The sequence below is a fragment of the Athalia rosae genome, chromosome 3 (assembly GCF_917208135.1).
Source record: "Athalia rosae chromosome 3, iyAthRosa1.1, whole genome shotgun sequence".
Lineage (NCBI taxonomy): Eukaryota > Metazoa > Arthropoda > Insecta > Hymenoptera > Athaliidae > Athalia > Athalia rosae.
Genome location: NC_064028.1, coordinates 18952353 through 18968313, shown reverse-complemented (window position 1 = coordinate 18968313; position 15961 = coordinate 18952353). Strand labels below are relative to the sequence as shown.

General features: G+C 41.8%; 4 protein-coding genes across 6 annotated transcripts; 2 read left to right on the top strand and 2 right to left on the bottom strand.

Annotated features, from left to right (window-relative positions):
* The first annotated feature begins 706 nt into the window (after positions 1 to 706).
* Positions 707 to 9284, top strand: LOC105689804 (zinc finger protein Xfin-like). Of its 3 annotated transcripts, XM_012407110.3 has the most exons (12): positions 707 to 1805; positions 2606 to 3362; positions 3423 to 3752; positions 3839 to 4039; positions 4132 to 4590; positions 4741 to 5202; positions 5425 to 5712; positions 5781 to 5994; positions 6082 to 6218; positions 6302 to 6438; positions 6523 to 6638; positions 6723 to 9284. In XM_012407110.3, exons 2-12 carry the CDS (start codon positions 2748 to 2750, stop codon positions 8810 to 8812), a joined length of 5049 nt encoding a protein of 1682 aa, XP_012262533.2. In that variant the 5' UTR covers positions 707 to 1805; positions 2606 to 2747; the 3' UTR covers positions 8813 to 9284. The 3 variants fall into 3 exon arrangements, with proteins under 3 accessions (XP_012262533.2, XP_012262532.2, XP_048508711.1); XM_012407109.3 differs by having other exon boundaries at positions 5781 to 6218; XM_048652754.1 differs by lacking the exon at positions 4741 to 5202 and having other exon boundaries at positions 5781 to 6218.
* Positions 9285 to 10149: 865 nt separating this feature from the next.
* LOC105689807 (mitochondrial fission 1 protein) lies at positions 10150 to 12252 on the bottom strand. The gene is made up of 4 exons (XM_012407113.3): positions 12097 to 12252; positions 11455 to 11664; positions 11055 to 11160; positions 10150 to 10965 (listed from the first exon to the last, which is right to left on the bottom strand). The coding sequence occupies exons 1-4, from the start codon at positions 12232 to 12234 to the stop codon at positions 10874 to 10876; spliced, it is 546 nt and encodes a 181-aa protein (XP_012262536.2). The 5' UTR covers positions 12235 to 12252; the 3' UTR covers positions 10150 to 10873.
* On the bottom strand, positions 12234 to 14833 carry LOC105689805 (cell division control protein 6 homolog). The gene is made up of 4 exons (XM_012407111.3): positions 14067 to 14833; positions 13073 to 13984; positions 12779 to 12996; positions 12234 to 12700 (listed from the first exon to the last, which is right to left on the bottom strand). Exons 1-4 carry the CDS (start codon positions 14377 to 14379, stop codon positions 12467 to 12469), a joined length of 1677 nt encoding a protein of 558 aa, XP_012262534.1. The 5' UTR covers positions 14380 to 14833; the 3' UTR covers positions 12234 to 12466.
* Positions 14814 to 15949, top strand: LOC105689882 (bublin coiled-coil protein). The gene is made up of 2 exons (XM_012407244.3): positions 14814 to 15040; positions 15178 to 15949. The coding sequence occupies exons 1-2, from the start codon at positions 14941 to 14943 to the stop codon at positions 15357 to 15359; spliced, it is 282 nt and encodes a 93-aa protein (XP_012262667.1). The 5' UTR covers positions 14814 to 14940; the 3' UTR covers positions 15360 to 15949.
* Positions 15950 to 15961: the final 12 nt, after the last annotated feature.

Genomic DNA, 15961 nt, shown 5'->3' with positions numbered 1-15961 from the left:
TCGTCAATTCTATCACGTTGAATCTTATTTTTAAATGATACTCGCTGATAATTATCCCGCGAGGTCCAATCCGAAGTGAAATGGATGTACATTTAATCTGCATAAATACATATGTATCCGTTATCGTCGAAGGTCATGGATATGGGTTTCTAATTTTCATGTGCGAAATTGGTTCCGTGATAAGTTTCAAACTAATGCAATATGTAATGGAGTAAACCGATCAGGCCGTCACCGCTGCGACAGAACTTATTCATTTTTTATGGGCGAATGCGATTTATTGTTAGCTGATATTGACGGCTTTCGTCATTGATACTATTATTTTCATGATGATAATATTTGAGTCGGTGATAATCTTAGATATCGGTTAGAGCGAAAGAGGAAGTGAACAAACAGCTGCTGAGTCGGATGGAATGAGTAAGAAAAAAAGAAAAAAAAGAAGGCAATTGAAGAACAAAACTTCGCAGAGATCACACGGACGTCCTTGTGAATCCATTTCATAAACTGTACGTAAATCGATTGTTGTAAGCTGATAATGTGCAACAATAAAATAAATGGGCTTATGACAGGTAAAAATACGAAAAACCTATCTGATTTTTTTTTCTATCGACGGCGTCGAGCGTCCCGTAGGTAAGTTGGAAGGGGATGGAATTGCATATGGCGGCCGGTTGCGCTGCTTGGCCATCGGCGTTGTCAGCAGTCATCCCGCATCCGGGACTCGGGAGGGACTGGCGTTGGTCTCTTCGCCATTTTTTACACCAAATTAACTAGTGGTACAATCTCGTAGAACCCAAGATAAAGAGTTTCGCCGTCCTCTCCCCCCTGCCTAATTTTCTCGTCGTAATAATTTCCTAACCAATTGTGTGAACATTTTAAATCCACCCAAATATACCCCGTAGCTTGTCCTACTCCCATCCCACGGGAAGAACGAGTCCCGCAGGCCCTAACCGCCGCTGCTGCTGCTCGTCGTACGTCCTCGCTACGACGGGCGAAGGCGAAAACTTCGATATCCTCGATACACAGGCACGTGCTCCGACACACTCAAACGGATGCATACACGTAGAAAAATCGGTATCAATACAGACGCAAGTTACCTACACATTCGTATATATAAATTTATAAAGTTCTGCGATTGCAGGCAGTCTCCTCTCCTCTCTGCTTTCGATCAATCTCTGTACAACGCTTCCCTGGAGACGATCCTCTCGTCTTTGGTATATTTTATCGTTCCCTCGCACCACCGTGGCGACAACAATTTTATTATTGTTTTCGTTTCTTACTCGTGGACGGGCCTGCTTCGGTAAACAGCGACACGCCGAAGGCTCCTTTCCGACGTGAGTCCGTGGTGTGAACTGTGAAGTGGCATTCTGGGCCGAGGAGTGCTGCGGGCGAGTTATTCGTCGTTGTGTTAGCGCAGTACGTGTGGATTTTCTGCGTTAGTTAAGTGCCGTGCTCCGGAGTTAAAGAATATCTCTGTATTAAACCGCGTGCGCGAGTGTTTACAACGACAAAACCCTGACGCAGAAACGACCGAGCGATGGCTGTCGTCGCTGCCGCTGCCTCCGCCGCCGCCGCCGCCGCCGCCGCCGCTGCCATCCTGTCCTTCCTCTAGAAGAGGACTTGGTGAGAAAAAAAGACTTTCATTTAACGGGGAAGGGATAGGAAAGGAAGGAGAGAAGACGAGATTAAATGAAATCATCTAGTGACAATACCCAGCAACCTATATAGTGAAAATCAACACAGCCCTCGCCGTTGTGTCTCTTCTTCGAAGATTCTTCGAACCGAACACCGACGTCGTTCCGGATTTTAAGGTGCGTACGATTTCAGGGTCGTTTGAAAAAAAAAAACTTTTCAACTTCCAACATTCACGATGATAAAATTATTTTATTACTCGCTCTAATCGTTGCTGATATTTTGGTTATCTTAACACCGCAAATTTTATTGAAGATACTGCAATGGGCCTGTTATATACATTAATTTATGCACGACGTATGCACTTGTTCTTGCCACGCGTCTGTTTAATTACCCTGGTGTTAGTAATTGCTTCTTTAGAGGGCTAATAATGCGTAACATCGGACGAGAATCGTCGAGGAAATTCTATAAAAATGTATATCGCTCACTTTCCAGAATTACAGATATTCTTCATAATATGTGTAGCTTGCCAAAGACATAATTGCAGAGTTTATCAAACCTAGTAGTGGTTGGTTATTTTACTTTTCAAGAAGTTTCTACACCAGGCGCAATTCGCGACAACTAGCTTGGGTCATTTCAGAATTCACAGCGGGGAGGGGATAGCAGGATAGTTGGGTACAAATGAGGAGGAGAAGAGGGAGATAAAAATAATTAATAAAAAATTCTGAGGAGGAACAAAAATATGAGAGAGTGAAAAATAATCCTTTCTACTTCCACCGGTGCGTGACGGTGGAAAAGCGAATGAATGGTTGGAAAAATTATTATTTCAGCGGTTAGAGTAGAGGAGACAAAAATTCCATCGGTGATCGGTTTGGGACTTTCGGTAAAGGGCAAATCGAACCAGAGGCCACATACATATACCTGTATCCCCAGATAAGAACGGGTCGCCAGTTCATAGTTCAAGGATCGAAATTTTCAGGTGAATACTTACCGTCCGATGAGTACGATAAATTCATCGATAAGATCAAGAAATGAAGGGAAACTGTTTCCGCGATAATCTTTGATAATTATCCTGCGAAAGAAAGTAGAAGAAAGAATCGCTGGAACGGAAGTATCACGAAATGGCCGACTCGCTGCCCCGCTTACGAGGACTTCGTCCGCGACCTCAAGCTCAGAATCAACTACAAGCCGCTCAGCCTCTCCCACCACCTATGGTAGTCGTTCACCCTGCTTCCGATGGGACTCGAGAAGATATCGTCGAAGATGAGGACGAGCCGACGGATCGAAGAACGGAACTTTTACTGGACAGAAGAAACAGGAAGAGGAGAGGAGGACCCGTTGTTCTGCTCGGAGTTGATATTTCAGACGACGCCGTTACCGCAATGGAGGAAGAAGAAGAAGAAGACGACGTTGTAGTCGAGGAGGAAGAGGAGGAGGAAGAAGTGGGAGAGGAAGAGGAGGCAGAAGCAGCGGCGGTAGCGGAGGCAGAAGCGGTTGTGGAAGAGGAGGAAGTACGTGCCGAAGAGGAGGGAGAAGACGAAGACAGGGACGCCGACGAGGACGAGGACGAAGAGGAGGGGAAATTAGTCATCAAAGAAGATCCGGACGATGAGCCAGCCCCGGACAAGAGCGAAGAAGGATCGAAAGTCTACGAATGCACCATATGCAAACCTCCGAAGGACTTGCTCAACCTTAAAAATTATTTACATCATTTGAAAAAAGAACACAAACAAAGGGTAAGAAATCGACGAATTCTGCTTTCGGTTGTTTCTAGAGACTAATTTGATTCATTTTAGGTGAAATTTTACGAGTGTCCCCACTGCGACTTTGTATGTCAGCATGCTAAAAAGCTACAATGTCACTTTAGAATAGCACACGAGGATTTGCAAGACAAAGTAGCCACGGAATCGGCGGAGGTTAGTCGATGTCGTATGTGCGCTCACGTTGCCGCTAACCAGCGAGATTTGGAAACTCATCAGCGAATCAATCATTTGAAACGGCGATTTCTTCGGTGCGCCAAATGCCCGTACGTGACCCACGTACGGGCCAGGTACACGAAACACGTCAAGTATCATTCGATGCCGATGATTAAGTGCGATGCCTGCGATTTCCGGACACCCTATAAGGTGAGGATAAACGGTCTTTTTCCCCCCTAAATTCCAGATATTGAATCATTGCAATACAACGCCATTTTTGTTACGCTATTGCTCAGTGGAACTTGGACAGGCACACAAGGAATCACGGGGGCGGGGGAGCTTTTCAATGTCGCGCTTGTAATTTTACCGCCGATATCAGGCAGAGCCTTACAGTTCACGAAATGAACCACCACGATCCGCCCGTTGGACAACCTCATCGGAAACCTAACAACCCTTGCGAACGGAAACCACGGAACAGCCCGAAACGGTATAATCAGGTTCGTGTGAATTTTGGGATTGCCAAATAATCGGTGGGGAGGTGATACGCGGAAATTTTACTAATATATTTGCTTCCTCCCATTCGCTACAGGTCGGAGCAAGCGATTACCGTGATATTATACCGAAATCCATTTCCGTCTCCAGTGCACCGGCGAAAATTCTCAATCAGAGCAAATCCGTGTCGTCGAGGAAATCTATGCCATCTGAAAAACGAGAATTGATGTTCGACGAAGGGAGCAGTGTTGCAATAGCCGGTGCCGAGTGCATTGCTCTGAAATGCGAGGAAAAGGGTTGCCAGTTTATCACAGCGTGGGATTCGGAAATGCAAAGTCATCTCGCGGAATCCCATGCACCCTCGTTCATCGGTAAACCAAGGAAGCCCTTACCGATGCTCATACCTCTGGGGACCACAAGCTCGCCAAAATTGAATAATACCGGTGGTGGTTCTGCGGCTACTACCTTGCTCAGGGTACCAAGGGTCAGGGTCAGGCCAGAGTTGGCGCAAATAGCACGAGACACGGAAATGGCAAGGCTGTACGGCGAGCAAGAGGTACGTATTTTTTTTATCCTTCTCGCGTAACGGCGATTATTTATCATTTGAATTTTTACACGGCGATGGGGGTCATTCGATTTAGAAAATTTGGGTGTTTTGAAAATTAGTGATTAGCAGAATGCATGGTTAGTTGAATTTGATCGTTAGAATTTAGCTACGAAGAAGGAGTTGAGTGGTAGCGGGGACTCGTTTGAAAAGAAGAACGCATCGTTCTTCGATAAGCTAAAGGAACGATTGATGACGAGTACTTCGAATAACGGAGGGAGGTCGGATGCTGTGATTGGGAATGGAGGTGGTATAGATTTGAAATGCTGGTGTACCTTCGAAGCTAGAACTTCCGAGGAGTTGGCTAATCATCGACGTACCCATCATGCCGCTCTTAGCGTCTCTCTCGGGACCTCGAGATGTCCAAAGTGTCGCAGACGTTGCAAAAGCTCTGCCGACCTGCAGGCCCATCTGCAAACCTGCCAAACGGAAGAGTCGACGGTAAATGATCGTTCCCAAATTTACATCGAAGACCGACCCACCGCATATCGCGGTGAATACACATTCCCGTTCCAAGTGGATTGGGACTCCAGTTTTGCCGGACTCAATTCATCAGGCTCGTCGGTGTGTAATCAAGACTATCTCGTTACGTACTTTTCTACCCTGCACCTACACAACCTTCGTAATTACAGTAATTTTTGACCCCATATCTCTTGATTGTTTCTATAGAAATATTTTAGTGCATTATTGCCGACCTAACTGTAAAATTATTATAGATGACTGGCCGACTAACCGTGTAAAGTTTTTGCTTGGAACGTCAGATAAGATAATGGATTTTAATCACAGGTGGAGAGTGGTTCGACCCAGCAGAGTGGACGTAGGGTATTCAAATGCCCGCATTGCGCCTTTTGGGCGTCGACCGCCTCTCGTTTCCATGTTCACATAGTCGGTCACCTGAATCGCAAGCCGTTCGAATGTTCGTTGTGTTCCTATCGTTCCAACTGGCGATGGGATATAACCAAACACATAAAGCTCAAAGCGGCTAGGGACCCTGCACACGCGTCGGCTCGAGTTCTTATGACCGATGAGACTGGAAGGCGTAACTATTCGAAATACAACAAGTACCTAGCTCAGGTAGACCAACGTTTTAGCAAATGATGCGGGATGGAAATTCGGAGATAATTAATTGAGATTTTGTTCAGGTCCAGCAACAGGAACAGTTACGATTATCGGATGAGCACGCTATCGAGGAACCGCCAACGAAAATTCTGTTATCCGACGATTCCGAATACAGGGAACCACCGGAGTTGACACCGGCCCCAAATCCTGCCTCCATAGACCTTTGTTCCTCCTTGGAAATATCCACGATACCTCCAAGACCTCCACCGCCTTTAAAAGCAGCAAATCGTAGCCAGGGTCAGTCATTGTTGAAAAACAATCCTATTTCGTCGGCGACTAACGTCACCACATCCGTAACCGTTTCTGTTCCTTCTGCAAGTACAGCTAACAATAGTAGCGAAGAAGCAAAGCGTACACTGTGGAAATGCAAAAGATGTAATTACCGAGATTCGAGCAAAGAAGCAGTCCTTGTACATGTGAAGTCGCATTACGAATCTACAGCGCAAGGAAACGAAGAGAAGGTAAATAACTGATCACGTTTGGCGTAAGCCTCCGAGTTTTTATTCACGATTGTCTTTGTCACATCTCATTTCTGGTATTTCAGAAAGTTTACGGTTGCGGGGAGTGTCCATTCGCAGCATCCACTTCAGCCGCCCTTGCATCGCATCGCGTTCATCATAGACCAAATCTGGGGGCGATATTCAAATGTTATTTATGTCCGTTTTACGTCAGCACGAAATCGTATGTCACGAGAACCACCTATATCTCTACAGTTACCTAAGTTAGACATATGTGCAAGCATCGAGAGTATTGTTTTGTTCACAGCGAATTATTGGAGCACGCCAGGCTTCATGGGGAAGAATTAGCTGCTGAACATCAGCGAAGCATAGAAATGGAGAGCCAGTCTCCAGCCAAACGGAAACTCCCGCGTCCTTTATCGGGTAACACGCCTAATACATCAGCTTTTTTTCCATTCCGTACGCGGGACAGAAGTAAATATTTATTTCATGTTCTGCCCTTGACAGCGGGAAAAACAAAGGTTGAAAATACGTCAGCGGATGAAGTGATTCGTGTTGCATCGTCGTCTTCAACTTCAAATCCAACATCTCCGAGATCAAATAAGGCAGGCGATGGTAGCGGTATACCGCCACCTCTGTTGCTGGATACTCGAGCACTTCCCGACGCCCCTCTTGTCTGGGTATCTCGCCCGGATGGAACTCTTACGAAAATGTTAAAATGTCGGCACTGTCCTCACGTTTCTTCGCGTCGTGCCGAAGTGAGGGACCACGAAGGGATGCACGTATCCCCCCCTACTCAAGGAGTTTTGATTAACTGCAAGGATTGCAATTTTACCTGCACTCGTCGTGACGTCATGGATTCTCACACAGCGATGCATGCGGGAGCTTTGGGTACCGTACATTGTCTCGTAGATGAGGGACGTCCGGACAGTCAGCAGCTGAATGACCTGGCTACTCTTCTCGGTCTTTCTCAACCACCTACCTTGGGGGCGGAGCCTGATCTGAGGGATACCAGGCTTGTACATTGCTGTAATAAGTGTCCGGCTAGATTCCTCTGTGAAAAGGAACTTAGGATTCATATGAGATACCATTCAACCGAGATGGCTTGTTCCTGTCAGTGGTGTTCCTACGCCGCCAAGCAGCCAGCGCATCTTCTTGCACATCAGAAGGCACACTCCCCGGAATATCAAGAACGAACAAGATATTTACTTTCCATGTACGGACACTCACAACGCAATCCACCCCCAACCACCGCCTGTGTCGAGGCAAACAATCATACATCTTCAGCCGCTGGTATCAGCAATGTGGCTTGGATTGTCGTAGAAATAAATTCTGGCCCTGGAAACCAGACTGGTACAAATAATCTTGAGAATGCGAGCCAGGTGTTCACATGCGCCAAGTGCCCGGCAAGGTATTTCAAACTCGATGCTCTGGAATACCACATGACGCTGCACGGTACCAACAATAGATTCAAATGTTCGGAATGTGATTACTCCTCGAAAACTTCTCAGAATTTGGCCAAACATCAAGTCGTTCATCGGAGACACGCAGAAACCAACGACACTGTCCCGGCTTCACCCGGAGTCCGTGCTCTGCCTCCACCCGATCCTCAGTTTGGCGTTTTGATGCGCGGTAATCCGAACTTTGTGTACCCAGGTTATCTGCGTAATGGACGACTGAAAGAAAAACGCTATAAATGTCACAAATGTCCTTCAGCTTTCGAAAAACGTGAACAGTACAGAGTACATCTCAGTCTCCATGGGGCTAAGCAACGCTACAGGTGCGGCACGTGTGATTATTCTGTTAAATATTACGCCAACTATGTTCAACACCTGAAGAAACATCAGGCGAACGCCGAGGCTCAGGCGTCTAAACGACAGTACGAAGAGGACGCGATTTCCGTCGACAGCGATACCGTTGGAGAGCCAACAATCATTCATCCTTCGCGTCCGGGTAAATCGCTTTCAAAATCTTCGACCATTTCTTCGTTATCTATTGTCAGTCCTACGGTAAGCACAACTGCGAATACTGCGGGCACAACGATTAGTTCGTCGATCACGTCACCTATAATCACAGTTTCGAATCAGGATAAGCAGTCGGTGATGCTCATGCAGAGAAAAGGATTGATACCTGGATCTAATGAACACAACGAAGAGGCGATACGTTGTCAAAGCTGTCCGTTTGGAACGCCGGATAAAGAGGCGATGGATGCTCATAAACGAAGGCATGGGATAGAAAGAATAACCCCACCCTGTCCGCATTGTGATTACGTGCCACGTAAAGATGAAAATGCTAGCGACCACGTTAGACTGCATTTCATGAGGATGTATAAACCAGAATCTTATTTAATCGCAGAACTATTAGCGCTCCGTGTACGTCCGTTGAAAAACAAAACTAAAAACGGTAGGCAAGATAAGTGCACTGGTGAAAACGACGAACTGCTTTTCAAAGAATGTGCCGATGGAAGGTTTCTGCCAACGATAGATACCACATCTACTACGCATGCTTCTGCGTCTACTTCGTCGTCATTTGAAGAAAAAGTCATCGTAGATCCGAATACAGGTGAAGCGAAGCATTCCCTTTCGTCTCAGGGGTAGGGATTTGTTTTTGGATGCTACTTTGGCATATTTGTTTCATTTGTTTTTTGTTCACATGCTTCTGCATTTATACATACATAACAACTGCATAGGTATGATTATTTCTTCGCAAGACTTGTTACATAAGTATATTTGTTATGTGTATTTAATTATCTTTACGCTACAGTTATATCTGTATAGTATGCACGAATTATATCGAACATATATTATAAATAATATTATATTTAAGATACTAAACTATACACATCGTGTAAATATTGTAACACTGAGCTTTCATTCTTCAAGTAAGGTAGCCATCTTCAATGTAAAGATTCGTAGTTCATTCATACTTTTCATTATAAGTACCTATAATTATGACTATAACTACATCATTTATTCTCACTTGAAACTGATTTTATCACACCAAGACAGTTCAAATTAGTTGTTGCATCAAATATTGTAACCAAATAAGATAATCGATATGCTTGTTGTATATTTTTTTCGTTTTCTAAAGAAGCCCAATACCTAGATTCATTAAGTTCTTCATAGTATGAACAGTGTAATTTATATTCATGTGCAATATGGTAAGCAACAAATTGCATCATAAACTTGCAGTTCTAATCATAAAATTAAATTGAGTTCCTGTGTCTTGAATTGAGTCAATTGTTCGTTTGCAAAAGTATTTTTGACAGCTTTTGCGACTGAAATGAAATCGAACCAAAAAAGAAGTGTATTTCAGAAAACTTCTGTTGCAGTTTCCCCTGAAAAACCTTTTTAAGCTGTAACCACTTTTTGAATCACCCTGTATGAAGATCAGTAGGTCGAATTTAGGCAAGACACTATGGAGATGAAACTTGGGTTTCCACCGGAAAAGACTAGTAGTAGGAGTTTTCCGGCACTAGAAAAGTTTTGCTGAATAAAAGAGGTATGAAAACTTGTTTAATTTCGAAGGCCTATCAATCCAGTTTGAAGTTAGAATTTTAATAGAGAGAAAACTCACTTAGCACAGTAGTTGTAACAGTTTGAAAAATCGCCCCGCTCTTAGTTTTGAAAAATCTCCGATTTTCTGGAGTTGCTAAGCATTTCCACAAAGCTACTGATTCTCCACAGACCTTTTTTCATACCTTTCTGGATACCCTCGATAGTCCCGCTCGCCTTACTGCGTATTTTTATTCAGAAAATCATCTGCAAACGTTTAGATCGAATCAAAGTTTATTTACTTTTAACGAATACATTAGGATCACGAATAGATTATTATTATTCAGGGACTTACCGTCATGACGTTCCAACAAGTTCAGATACCCACTCATTTGTACTAATTCAGAGTGTGAAGTCTTTGATGGAAATTAATAGAATAATTTGAACTTAGAAACAAAGACTGTATTTGGAATTCAATAAACAACATAGATATTCATCCATTACACACTGCAGCAAGTTCACTCTCATATTATAGGGTATATACACGGTAAGCCCAATACACAGCCGAAAATTAAGAGAGATTTTCTAGTATAACTGTTTAAATATATTAATATTTGTAGGCGTACATAGATTGAGGTTTATATAAATAAGATAATCGAGTTTATCACCATAAATTAAAGTAAGGAAGCTATACAATAAGAACGTATTATAATAACGAAGAAAACATTGCTCGAGATTTTGGAATGTGTCCCAAAATATATAACCTTTGGTAATTACCTATGTTCTCGTAGATTTAGTTATGTCTAATATGTGGCATACTGAATGAAAAAAAAAACGTTATAAACCGATCCTTGTGTACGGAGATGTTGCCAAGACTACAAAATTTTGTATGCTTTCATCAATGGACGTTAGCAAAACGTGTGGAAGGCCAAGTATGATGGATCTAATATTGGATTTAAAGCACAAAAAGAAAGGCAATAGACGAGATTAGACCACTAATATATCAAAATCACGACTACGCGTACATTAGCAAAATGGGTTCTAGTAGCTTTCTAACTTGATGTTTTATATACCTCATGTGGTATACGCAGTTCATTATCATTGATGGAAATATACATATTTTCTCTTCTTTTCAGGTAGATTTCGTTAGACGACTAGATGATATTAACCTTTTTTCGCCATTGCTATTCCCAAGCCTAGAATACTAGCAATTCCGACTATCACACCGCCGGCTACTGCTATGCCAACTAGTCCCTCTGTAGGGTGAAAGAAAATGGGTAAAATATATTATTTTTCCTATTGCAGGTAAGAAGTGGAAGTAATCTCTATATGCGTATATTATTACCTTTATCCATTTTCTTTTTTATTGTGGTTTCTAAATGTTGGACCTGTTGGTTGCCTGGTTCGATCTGGAGAAAAGCTCTGACATAGGACAGTGCCTTGGTGTATTCCTTGATGGCAGAAAAGATGTAAATAAGAATGTCAATTCATCTTGTATGCAATCTGAACAGAAATTATTAAAATACCCAGAAACATTGGCAAAACTTTGGTGATGGAGACGCCACACTAACATTTATCACATAGTGAATTATTCTAAAGAATTAGTTATTTTTCAGATGGCTGAAATGCCAATACTTGCTTCATAATAAATCATGCATAATTCGCAACGGACAAAATTAGCAAAACGAATTTCCCAATCTTTGGCAAAGTTCTCATTCATCTGAGTGTGGATTAATTTCATTTACCTTTATTCTAGCATTCCCAATAGCTAGATAATAGAGACAATCACGTTTTCCTGTCTCTCCATCTTTGTTGAATAAATCTTCCAACAATATTATTCCTTTCCTAATGTCCGCTGAGTACTTGCTTCTGACCAAGCACCAAGCATATTCAAACTGCACTTTTTGCGTGACGTTGGAAGCATGTAGTTGCTCATGATAAATTCGTTCAAATTTCTGTGCAAAAATAAATTTCCCAAAAAAATTCAATCAATTTCTGGACGTTTTTCTAGTTTTATTACCTACAGTACTAGACTTCATGGAATCAATGGAAAGTAGTAACTATACACTAAAGTTATGGATATTTCTGAAATTTCGGTAAAATGTCTACTGATGAAATGACTTTAGTTAAAGATGACATCTTTAGATGATTCAAAAGTTACTGCGTAGCATGTACGTGGTGCTTGATGATTTTTCCTATTATTCATATAATTATTGGTAGACAGACGGATGATTGCTAACCTCGCATGACTCAGGACAGAGTAAAAAAAAGGGGTTACTTGAAAATGCCACAACTCAAAACTGATCAGAAAATAAGGGAATGAGGATTTAGAATGAAATAAACTGGAATTCTTATCATTTTTAATAGCACAATTAATTTGTACGTACTTTCAAATCTTCCGAAGAAACAACCTCTTCCAATACGTCCTCCATTGTTGTAGTGACGATGCTATGATTAGTCACTTGCTTGATGGCTTGCTTATGACGAGGCGCAGTACTCGCAGCGGGAAAAACGAACATTTGCATTTATGGAATTCATGTATTTGTCGATAATGCAGATCAGCTGTATACAAGATAACTAAAATCCAACGATTAATTTAAAAAATCATAAAAATAAGATCAGTCACAGTAGTAACAAGCAATTTCACATTGTCGTAGTAAAAATAATAGCTTATTTCGTGGTCAAACTTAACGATAATTTAAAATTGTCAAACGAAAATGGGCAAGTTGATTTTGGCGGATAGTTTTCACGATTATGTCACAAGCAAGATACGTCTCCTAAAATTTCTGTCATCATGCGTTTATCCTGCAGAGCAAGTCCAAGTTCGTCCTGGTCCCACTGAAGATGAATCTTCGATAATCTTGGCTCCTTCTTCCCAAATATTTTCAGAATTCCCCGGGTTTCGACAAGCGAACATAGGCTGACAAACTCCGAAGTGTCAACGGCGGGAATATTTCGTTTCTTGCAAACTCTTTTATACACTTCATGCAGCTACAATAACAGGAAAAAAACAATTGGTTGACTATAGAGCTTGGAAACCAATAAGGTTTAATGGCCTTGCATAATTACCTTTCCTATTGTAACATCCTTATTTTTACCCTTGTTTAAAATCAACATCAGGGAACACAGTAGCAACTTCTGTTGGAGTGGAAATATACTCTCTTCATTATTGATGTTCTGCGCACCTCCATAGACACTGTTCAAAACTGTAACAACTTCCGTTAAGGCTACCGGCTTCTCTTGAAAGACCTGATGCTGTTTGCTAGGGCTTCCTACTTTGTTGTTATCTAAATAAACAGAATAGAATAGGGTTTGATAAAACCATTAGAATTAAACCTAAAAGATTTGTTACCAGATATTTACCATTGTTGTTACAAGGCTGCAGAACTTGAGGGACTCTCTGAGTCTCTGCAATCTCTATGACCCTTCTGCTGATGTCTAATGCTTTTCTAATATCTCCGGAAATTGCTGCAACTTTTCCAGCTAGCATTTGCACAGCCATTCCGTTGAAAACATCTGACACATTTGCTTCGTTGAGCCTTGCCGTAATGATATCAACGATCTGCTGTTTAGAATAAGGTGCAAAATGCATCAATCGAGGTTTTAGTTCACACCTAGCTTGCAATCTTGGCAGGATCCTATCTGTGAGGTCCAAGGCATTTGCTATCCCTATCAAAACAAGTTTGGAATCTTGTCTGGAAGGCCACTCGAATATCGTGTACAAAACTGACTGTTTCCTACTATTTAGTTGATCAATTTCGTCAAGAACTAGCAACAGCATCTTGTGTTTCCTCGTCAAATAGTTCTCAATGATTGCCTTGTTTGCTTTTTCGTTTTTTCCGACATCCAGGCCTAAGTCTTGAATAATTTTTGCGTAAATAGCAACCGCAGACTTCATTGCGGTACAATTAACGTAGATCACTGTGAATGACGTCTTGAAGTCTGGCTCAAGCATAATCCTGGATAATGAAGCAGTTTTACCCGTTCCAGGGGGTCCTGAAACGTACAGAGACCCAGAACCATTGTTTTTCAAACGATCTGACAGAAAGTCTCTCAATTCTTTCAGTTCAGCTTCTCTACCAGGTAAACTCACTGGAGTCGAACTGTGTAAGGCTTTGCGAGCACTTTGAAATTTCATTGATGGAAATAGCCGTTTTGGCTGTAGTTGTTCTTTATCTTCGGTAACTTTATCCAAATCCAACAGACTTAATAAACTAGATGGTGTGGATGGCGATGAAGATTTTCTTTGCTTTGGTGGTGTGGATTCATTTTCGTCTGAAATCAAAAGTAGTGAATCTAAATAAATTTCACACGAGTTGATATTTGACTCAGAATGGTAAGTTGTATCGACAATTACCATCAGATGCAGCAGTCTTCTGATTTCTTCTCGGGGTCGTAGCATTGCAATTGGTAGTCCTTTTTCTTCTTGCATTTCGGTAATTGCCTCTAATCACTCCTGAATTTTCTGTATCGGAATCCGAGTCAGAGTCACTACTGCTTAGAGTAACAATTTTTTTAACGGTAGGGGTGTATTTGGTTTCTGGAATGCTCCTGAGAGTCGCGTTGGTAAAATCTTGTTTGACTGAATCTTCTTTCACTCCATAAAATGACTTCGTTTTGGAAGTCTTCTTCCGCACGTTGAACGGTATCGTCGATTGTACCAATGACATTTCGCACCTTTTCCTTTATTTGTCACGAATAAATGCGGTATCTAAGATTACTGATAGGTAAGAGGGTCTAAGTGCAAACGGATTAGCATACACGCGAACTCAACCTTGTGAGAATATCATACTTGACTTTTTAGCTTGCTGCAAATACCTGACGCACCAAAAATGCCACCTGACACTGCTGTGCCAGTAGTTTTCGCGGTTAAATGTTACTCCGAACGCGGGAAAACATCTCCGAGGGCGTTGGAATTGGGCATGCGTATCGTATCGGACTCCGATTGGTTACATTTGTCTGACTGTTCGCCGCAAGCTAGCGTTCACATTAATGAATCGATCGCATTCCGATTCCGCAACAAAAAAAAAAACTAGAACGCAACAACTTTTTTTATTTCTATTGTAGACTGGCATGTAAATTGTCAATTCATCCAGAATGGCTTTTACTTCGGACAGACGCGCGACACAGCGAGCACCGGTGGTAGGCAATCTACTCTCAACGGTAGGCACGTGCGCGAAAGGAGGCGTGGCACTTATCAGCTGACGTTCCTATGAGGCTGCTATCGAGTAATGGCAGACGAAATCATGGGTGAAGACGCAGTACAGCCTAGGGAAAATAGCGAAAATGAACCTGACGCGGAAATCGAAGAGGAGACTATCAATGAACAGGGTGAGTTTGAGGATGGAAGAGATCTACGGTAGCGTATCAAGCCCACAAAATCTCGAGCACTCAATAAATTAATCGACTTAACCTAATTCCAACAATAAGTCATTAAATCATTACAATTATTCATGTACTTTTTACAGAATTTGACGCTATTAATGCTCAGTTAGATCAATTAAACTCGGCGTTGGATTCTCTAGAAAAAAAGAATGATGATATCCATGCCGAACTTGTAGAGCTTTTGAAGTCAAATCGGGAAGCTCGAGAACAATTCCAGGAGTCGCAGAAAGAAAAGTCTCAGGAGTCTGAGAAGCCTAATCCTTAGCTCGTTCATCCAGAGTTGCTTTTTCCCCATGGTTGTATCCATACTGATCAAGTATTACTATTGTTTAGCATGAATAATATTAAAAACCATACGATCTGTCCCTATGTGTAGATTCAACAAGGGGATACTAGATTTAAAGTGAACAATGAGTGCATTCAGAATTTGCAACTAATTAAATTGTTATCAAATGAATATACAGTTTAGTTGCTTTGGGATTAGTCAAACATTTCAAATATCTTGTAATGAAATTAGTTGAATGTTGGTTTAGTACTACTAAATGTTGGCAGATGTTGTAAAGACTTATTGTGCATAGCTGCCATTAGTCAAAATGAGGGATACCCTTCCCTTTATATTTTCACTTGATTCTTAAAAGTGATGAAAAGTTTGGGCTTGACAATAATTAGAGAAATCTAGATGCGAAGAAAAAGTAAAAATGATTTGTACTATATGTACGGAAGGAGTCAAAATAAATGATGAAGAATTTTGCAGGAAATTTTACGTCTGGCGAGGTTTTGTGGCAAGAATTATACTTAAGTAGAATCATATTGTTGTACGCGTCAAGAATGATTGAATAAATGTTGTTGTACATAGATAATGACAAT

Excerpts from the sequence above, each read along its gene's own strand:
- LOC105689882 (XM_012407244.3), top strand. The coding sequence starts at position 14,941 with ATGGCAGACGAAATCATGGGTGAAGACGCAGTACAGCCTAGGGAAAAT. Across the intron at positions 15,041-15,177 it reads GGAGACTATCAATGAACAGG|AATTTGACGCTATTAATGCT; the intron begins GTGAGTTTGAGG and ends TACTTTTTACAG.
- LOC105689807 (XM_012407113.3), bottom strand. The coding sequence starts at position 12,234 with ATGCAAATGTTCGTTTTTCCCGCTGCGAGTACTGCGCCTCGTCATAAG. Across the intron at positions 11,665-12,096 it reads TTTCTTCGGAAGATTTGAAA|AAATTTGAACGAATTTATCA; the intron begins GTACGTACAAAT and ends ATTTTTGCACAG. Across the intron at positions 11,161-11,454 it reads TTGGGAATGCTAGAATAAAG|GAATACACCAAGGCACTGTC; the intron begins GTAAATGAAATT and ends TCTGCCATCAAG.
- LOC105689804 (XM_012407109.3), top strand. The coding sequence starts at position 2,748 with ATGGCCGACTCGCTGCCCCGCTTACGAGGACTTCGTCCGCGACCTCAA. Across the intron at positions 3,753-3,838 it reads ATTTCCGGACACCCTATAAG|TGGAACTTGGACAGGCACAC; the intron begins GTGAGGATAAAC and ends GCTATTGCTCAG. Across the intron at positions 5,203-5,424 it reads TCAATTCATCAGGCTCGTCG|GTGGAGAGTGGTTCGACCCA; the intron begins GTGTGTAATCAA and ends TTTTAATCACAG.
- LOC105689805 (XM_012407111.3), bottom strand. The coding sequence starts at position 14,379 with ATGTCATTGGTACAATCGACGATACCGTTCAACGTGCGGAAGAAGACT. Across the intron at positions 13,985-14,066 it reads GAAGACTGCTGCATCTGATG|ACGAAAATGAATCCACACCA; the intron begins GTAATTGTCGAT and ends TTTTGATTTCAG. Across the intron at positions 12,997-13,072 it reads GCAGCCTTGTAACAACAATG|ATAACAACAAAGTAGGAAGC; the intron begins GTAAATATCTGG and ends CTGTTTATTTAG.